Raw genomic sequence first — 7,581 nt, 5'->3', positions numbered from 1 at the left:
AAACCAGCCTCAGCGGGTCGCTTTGCATGGAAACGTTAACAGCTGACAAATCACCACGAGCCAATCAGTACAGAACGACGCACAAGTAAGGGGATGACTCTCCAGGGGAGGGCCGGCTTCCGGTTGCCGGTTAATCAATCTCGGTGGTTAGGCTTTGATATGACCGATATGTACGAGTAGATCCACCGCAGCGTTGTTGTGGCCCGATATGATAATGACGGTTTGCGTTCGTTTCCGGATACGCATCAAACGCGCCGCGGTATGACGACACGCACGTTTTCTTTGATATTTCGCGTACAGTTAGGTCACAGTGCAACTGATATCGGTCGCTAGACACACCAAACACGACCACGATCCAGTTAGATAGGAATCCCGCCAACGACTGAACTGAACTGGCAGCGAAGTGTGATGGTTTTATGCTAACCATTGTTGGGTTTGCTCTGAGGAGAGTTCATTATACCGTGATACATAAACAGTGAGAGAGTGCCGAACGTTTCCCGAGCGTTGTGTCGCTCTCGGATGAGAACATGCTGGATACAGACACGTTGTTTTGTCTGTTGAACTTAAAGGAGGCGCTTGGTGATTTGTAGAGTTGTAGTAACTAGATAATACCGGATATGAATTTAAATGAAAAAATGGAATTAATGAGTTTCATCTACATAAGATGAAAGATTAAGGAATATATAACGATGAACTGTACTGTAAGCACTACATTGCATTTGGTAATTGTCATGGATTTCCGATTTATAACAAGAATTTTGAATTTTGATGTTTTTTTATTAGTTTTTAATAAAGTTTTCGCGCTCTACATATTTTCCAAATATTTTATTCCCTTAATTGTTTTAAATTTTGATAGAAATATTTATTTTAAATTTTCCTGTCAGGGATTTGAGGATGTGCGATGCATTCCCACTGTGTGTTTTCGTACCGCTGTAAACAGCAATTGTGCCGCAGAAACAGCGACCTGTCAAAGTGGCTGTCAGTCAACAACAGTCCTGCGTTTGTTTACCTAAATCACGTTTGCCAGCATTGTGCCGTTTCTCGTCTGATTTTGTTTCAGTTTGCAAAGCTTTTTCATTTTATTTAATCCTAAAATGAGTGAAGAAAGTGCGGAGCAAACGCTCATCTGTGTGCCTGGCCAAGTGTTGTGCGCTGCGTCCGAATTCACGGTAGCCGGCGAGGGCACATACGAAAAGCTTGGCTACATCCACGCTACCCTTGCCGGTATAGTTCAGATGAAAAAGCGCGAGAAGAACACATTTCTCTCGGTGCTGTCTTTCGGCGGTGGAGCCACAGTCCCGATCATAGGCGATATTGTAACTGCACGAATCACAGCGGTGCAACACCGGATGGCGAAATGTCGCATCTTATGCATCGGAAAAACGGCACTTAATCGCACATTGCGAGGAATCATCCGTAAAGAGGACGTTCGCGCAACAGAGGTAGACCGGGTCGAAATGCACAAATGCTTCCGGCCGGGTGATATCGTGCTAGCACGGGTGCTGCATCAAATCGAGCTAAATGTGTTCCATCTTTCCACGGCGGATAATGAGCTGGGTGTTGTGGTGGCCTTATCGCCGAGTTCGCGAGCTACCTGGGGTGCAGAACCGATTCCGATGGTTCCAATCTGTTGGACGGAAGTGCAGTGCCCTGTAACGCTGGTAAAAGAACCGCGCAAAGTAGCCAAAGTGTTACCAGAAAAAGGAGAATCGCTGAAGAAGAATCTAGCGCTGTTCTGATGAGAAATTCATGGGTAAAGTTGTTAAAAGAATCACTGAAGAAGAATCTAGCGCTATTCTGATGAGAAAGGCATGGGTAAAGTTGTTAAGGAATCGAATAAATTTAAACAAACAGCTTGAAATGAGCGATTGTTTCTGGAGTGGATGTATTTTGAGAAAACGAACAAACATTTTGAAAATTGCATGTAAACATTGGGCCGACATGACGTACACGCACGTTTATAGTTCTCAATTGAAAGTTGATTTTATCATTCGCAAAGATGATCAGAAAATCTGACAAAAGTAAGTTATTGTATCATTAAATTAAGTTGTGTTGTGAATTAAGCAATTTTTCCCACCAACTCTATAGTATTCTATTCCTCACAGCCAATATTGTTCCACAATAATATTCCACATTTGTTTATCATTTCTTCCTATCAGCTGTCAAAACGTGCGCAACAAAAACAAAACATAAACATCGATAAATCGTGAAAATTTCATTCGCATAATCAAACACCAATTGCTGCAATCCGTTCTGTGAGGTGTTCTGCTGCATAGAACTGCAGTACACGTTGCGGTTTTTGGTAAGCCAGTTCGCTGCACCATGAGGAAGCTAGTGGTGATACTAAAATCCGAAAACGATAACGCGGACAACTACGGCGCACTGCTGGAGAAGCACGGTTTCGTGCCCGTATTCATACCGACGCTAGAATTTTCCTTCAAAAATTTGGACGTGTTGCGGGATCACTTACTGTCGCCTTACAAGTACTCAGGCCTTATTTTCACCAGTCCCCGCAGTATATCGGCAGTCCGCGATGCGGTTCAAGGCCAGAAGCTGAAGGACGATTGGAAAACACTGGAAAACTACAGCGTCGGTGAGACATCGCGCGAACTAATCCAGCGAACGCTCGACCTCGACACAAAGGGCCACCATTCGGGGAATGCTAGCAATTTGGCCGATTTCATCAAAACCGATCTGTACAACAAAACCATCACGATGCCGTTCCTGTTTCCTTGTGGCAATCTCAAACAGGACGTGCTGCAGAACAAGCTTTCCGAGTACGGCTACTCGCTAGATTCGGTGGAAGTGTACGAAACGGTGCCACATCGGGACCTGGAGCGAAACCTAGTCGCTCTGTTTCGCGGTGAGCGGGAGGAGAAAAGTGATCGGACGATCGACAGTTTACTCTTTTTTAGCCCATCCGGTATCAACTACTGTGCGCACGTGTTTGAAAAGCATCGGATCGATCTGACCGGCAAACGGATCATTGCGATCGGGCCCAGCACGAAAAAAGCGATCGAGAACAAAGGCATTACGGTGCATCGAACGGCGGAGAAACCGTCGCCCGATTACGTGGTCGGTGCTCTGCTTCAAGACACTTAAGGCGACACCCGGGCGAATGAAAAAGGAAAGAAGTCAGCAAAACAGATTACCAGAGAGTGCAATAATCCGTCTTCGGTGTATATTTTTCCTAAATGTTGGTGCATAGAAGACGAAGCGTTAGAAGACAGACAGGACATCATATTTGGGTACTTTTATCTCGTCATTCAGTAGCCAAGAAGTGCTGGAAACTTGTAGAATTAAGCGACACAAGGGAAACCTAACTAAATGATCGTGAATGTTATTGATATCTTGTTGTTATAAGGTGTATACTAGCCAGTTGGAATAATGGTGGAAGGAAGTAGGGTTTTATTAGAAGTATGTTCTTCTAGATGAAATGTTTCCCTTTTTGTTCTTTTTTAACGCCTATTAGATATTTTATTACGAAAACATCTCTCTATATGAACAGGGAAGAAATGAAAAAAGCATCTAAGCAAAAGAAGCGCCGAAAGGTTGCTTCTACGTCGTCGCTTCCTGTGCTCAAATTTCTCCTTAAATCTGATTCCCATCCTTAGTCCTACATTACTTTTCTTATGGTCCTTAAGTTGATGCATCTTCCTCTCCTGATATACCGGTAAACGGTTAACACAGAGTGTCGATAGCAGTAGACATCAAAAACAAAAAAAACCGTAAAGTCAATTTGTAGCGCTGTTTTAGTGATAAATTGTGTACGCTCCCGCGTAGAGAACCGAGTACTAGTTGTTACGGAAATATGAAATATGTATGCCAATAAGCCAAATGAAGATACAATAATGAACATTAAGTTCCTCGACTCACAGCACCAGTGTGAGAACTAAGGCCTAGCCGCAACGGGACACTAGTTACATTTTAGAAGGCTTTTTCAAATCAATATTTTAAACCCGAAAACGATTACCCTCATCATAGCGCACTGTTTTTTCGTTATGCGATTGCTTTTTTACAGTAGTCGATACATTTATAGATGTAGATGTTACATTATTTTAGTTAAAATTGATTTTGTTGTTTTTTTTAGAACAAAATAAAAAAATATAGTTATAGATTAGCAAAACGTCGTCATACCGTGCACGGATTAGCGCACAGCGCCACACTTGTTAGAAAATCATTGTTACACTTTTTGGGCTAGTTTCTTCTTTAAAATTACGTTTGTCGGACGCGTTTACAATAAAGCACTAGTGGATGCCACCAGTGGCAAAATGTTGACCCAACGGGCTGTGCCTTCCTTTTTGTAAGTAGTGAACATATTTTATACGTATAAGATCTATTTTTAAATTAACACGTTACTCATAAATATAGGGAAATTACGGGTTCACGGGTTAACTTTCTATTCGCTTTGTGAATGAAAGGGGTGTAGATAGTAAAGTAAGTCCTGGTGATGTTCTGCAACATATATGGTTGAATGATCAATGCGAATTTCCTGGATGATGTGTTCCACCTCGTACACCAACATAGATTTCAGAGCGAGTTTTTTGTATCGATAGCATCGACATGATAGAACGCAGGAGTGTTGATCGATTGGAATCGGACCGGAGTTATTAGATCGTTTGCAAACAGTCAGTCAATTCATTATCTGCAAAACCATCTAATTTCAAAGAAAAACTGAAATATTTTACCGATAATTTACAATTCCTTGTGCTTTCCAAACCATCTAGTTGATTGTGATTTCATTTTCGACCAAAAAAGGTGCGCTCCCTCCAGCAACTCCAATGTAAAGCGAAATTAAGCAATGATAATCCACCGTAATGTTGCATACGATATGCAACAAAACTTAATTTTATGCTTGATAAAACTCAGCAAGATCCACAACCACTTGCATTGCCACTTGACCAAAATCAACAGCTTGGCAACGGTTTCATTTCTTGCGCACCGCAGCAACAGCAGCAGCAGCAGCAAAATTATGATCATTTCCGTTTATTGTATATTAAGTGTAATTATCGTTCGCGAGCCGCATGCGCTTCGTGTAATTAAGCCGAAAGTGGCATCCGGACGGTGGTGCACATAACGCGAAACACGAGCGGACGGAAATTAATAACCAAAAATCGTCCCAACCGTGTCCCGGGATCGGACGGGCCCGGTTAGAAGACAGTAGTGAGAGGGGTGGGTAGGATTCATTATCACATCGAAGCAATGCCACTCGTTTCGCAGATTATGTTCCGCTTTCTTCTTTTTTTGTTCACCTTTATTTAAATGTGATCATAGGGAATGTTTGCTACCAAACACCGGCGGGACCGGTACGGTTCCAAATCTTCGAGCTTGTTGGAATTGCGTGGCAGAAGCTTAATTTGCGTAAAATGAAGAAATGAATGGAATCAATATTATTACTTTTATATTTGAATGGCTGCGGCCGACAAGAGCGAGTGGTGAATGGTTGTATCGCGAAGGAAGTTCACCTTTTTCTTAATGTTACCCTGGAACGGTAGAACATAAGGAAGGTTACGGTGTTTTGATAACGATATAAGATGGAACTGTGGCTGTGTAACCGAGCCCGGATGGCGAGCAACGAGACGAAAAGAAATTAAATTGAGACGGCTCGTACGATTGGTTCTGCTTGGAACCCATACGCCCATAGTGATCGTATAATTGAACAACGCTGTGCTAAATTGGTCCGGTATGGGCTCGGGGTCCCCCAGAGAGAGAGAGAGAGAGAGTTGACGCGGTAGATTATCGTCATGAAACTAATTAATTGATTTCTCCCCGAAATTAACGGACGCGGCAAGCAACAACAGCGACATAAATGCGAACGAAATGCATTTTTCATCCACCTTATGAAAATTGACTTCATGCTAATCTGTGTACACCCGACCTGGTAGGGAATGACACCAAGTCCTGCCTTCAGTGTTGTTATCGTTGATGCAAAAACAAGACATTTTTGAGTTCTGCTTGGTTGTTACTTTATTTTATGGAGACCTTTATTTTGTTGTTGTTGCTCTCTTCTGTTCTTTTCTGCTCTAAATAGCGAACCCGACGATGTCGGTCCGGTTTCAGGTTCCTCACCAGAAGCGTCGCATTGCGTTAATTCACATATTTTTAATTAACCGCGTTCCACAGTTTATTACCTCATTCCGGGTGGCGGGGGTGGTAGTGGTGGATACTTACCGACGGACGTACGGGGTCCTCCTTCTCGGGGTGATAAAAATAGATTATTTCTGCTCCCGGTCGAAGGACGCGCGGATCGGGGCGATGCTGCACACGATCGGAATGAAATGAAGCCGAGAAGAGAGGGAGATAAGACAAAAAAAATAAAGCGTGGCACAATATTGAAATTCGTCGATATGTAAATGTTTCGCAAAAACAAACGGTTCTGCTGTGCCGTTTGTGTCAGGATAAGAACCGGCCATAGTAACAGCAAACGATCAGACACACACCGATAGTAGCAGGTGGGACTCCCGCCGGTAGTTTGGACGACTTGTTGGAGGTCTTGGAAAGTTTTGGGAGTCCCAGCATTATGGCCTATCTTTCCACACCGTTCCAAGTCCTACTATGACTACAAACCAGGTTGCAATCTACTACACTGTCTCGTTCAATCAACCAATCCCATCGGCGGTCAAATTTAAACACTAATTTTCCCAATGGTTGAGAAAAATTTCTTCAAAAACTACAAGTTTCCGAATGTATGGTACAAGAAGAGCATCCAAGGAAGAGGTAGCTGGTAGTACAGCAATTTTACTACCTGGTACCTGGTACAGCAATTTTGCTCGAAAACCGCTGAAGTATACGCAATGTTTAAGCACTAATCTTCTCGTTAGTCAAGAAAAACTTCTTCCAAAACTACCAGTTCTCGAATCAAAACCGCTGAACCGCTTCGAATGTATAGAACCAGGAGAGCATCCACGGAAGAGGAAGCACGTAGTACAGCAATTTGGAGCAGAAACCTCCGCCAAATCGCTTCAAAAGCTACCGGTTTAGTACCAGGAGAGCATCCACGGAAGAGGTAGCACCTAGTACAGCAATTTTGCGCGAAAACCACCACCAAATCGCTTCGAAAGCTACCAGTTTAGTACCAGGAGAGCATCCACGGAAGAGGTAGCACCTAGTACAGCAATTTTGCGCGAAAACCACCGCAAAATCGCTTCAAAAGCTACCGGTTTAGTACCAGGAGAGCATCCACAGAAGAGGTAGCACCTAGTACAGCAATTTTGCGCGAAAACCACCGCACAATCGCTTCAAAAGCTACCAGTTTAGTACCAGGAGAGCATCCACGGAAGAGGTAGCACCTAGTACAGCAATTTTGCGCGAAAACCACCGCAAAATCGTTTCGAAAGCTAGCAGTTTAGTACCAGGAGAGCATCCACGGAAGAGGTAGCACCTAGTACTGTAATTTGGCGCGAAAACCACCGAAAAATCGCATCGAAAGCTATCAGTTTAGTACCAGGAGAGCATCCACGGAAGAGGTAGCACCTAGTACAGCAATTTGGCGCGAAAACCACCGCACAATCGCTTCGAAAGCTAGCAGTTTAGTACCAGGAGAGCATCCACGGAAGAGGTAGCACCTAGTACAGCAATTTG

The 7,581-nt window shown here is 43.4% G+C and overlaps 2 protein-coding genes across 2 annotated transcripts; both read left to right on the top strand.

Moving 5' to 3' along the window:
- The first annotated feature begins 1,003 nt into the window (after positions 1-1,003).
- On the top strand, positions 1,004-1,849 carry LOC128303257 (exosome complex component CSL4). The gene has a single exon (XM_053040150.1). The coding sequence runs from the start codon at positions 1,095-1,097 to the stop codon at positions 1,737-1,739; it is 645 nt and encodes a 214-aa protein (XP_052896110.1). The 5' UTR covers positions 1,004-1,094; the 3' UTR covers positions 1,740-1,849.
- A 463-nt stretch (positions 1,850-2,312) lies between these two features.
- Positions 2,313-4,272, top strand: LOC128303254 (uroporphyrinogen-III synthase). The gene has a single exon (XM_053040148.1). It carries the CDS (start codon positions 2,323-2,325, stop codon positions 3,100-3,102), a length of 780 nt encoding a protein of 259 aa, XP_052896108.1. The 5' UTR covers positions 2,313-2,322; the 3' UTR covers positions 3,103-4,272.
- Positions 4,273-7,581: the final 3,309 nt, after the last annotated feature.

Source organism: Anopheles moucheti, chromosome 3 (genome assembly GCF_943734755.1).
Source record: "Anopheles moucheti chromosome 3, idAnoMoucSN_F20_07, whole genome shotgun sequence".
NCBI classification, from domain to species: Eukaryota; Metazoa; Arthropoda; class Insecta; order Diptera; family Culicidae; genus Anopheles; species Anopheles moucheti.
The sequence above is the reverse complement of the archived record's forward strand: the minus strand, read 5'-3'. Positions and strand labels throughout refer to the sequence as shown.

Excerpts from the sequence above, each read along its gene's own strand:
- LOC128303254 (XM_053040148.1), top strand. The coding sequence starts at position 2,323 with ATGAGGAAGCTAGTGGTGATACTAAAATCCGAAAACGATAACGCGGAC.
- LOC128303257 (XM_053040150.1), top strand. The coding sequence starts at position 1,095 with ATGAGTGAAGAAAGTGCGGAGCAAACGCTCATCTGTGTGCCTGGCCAA.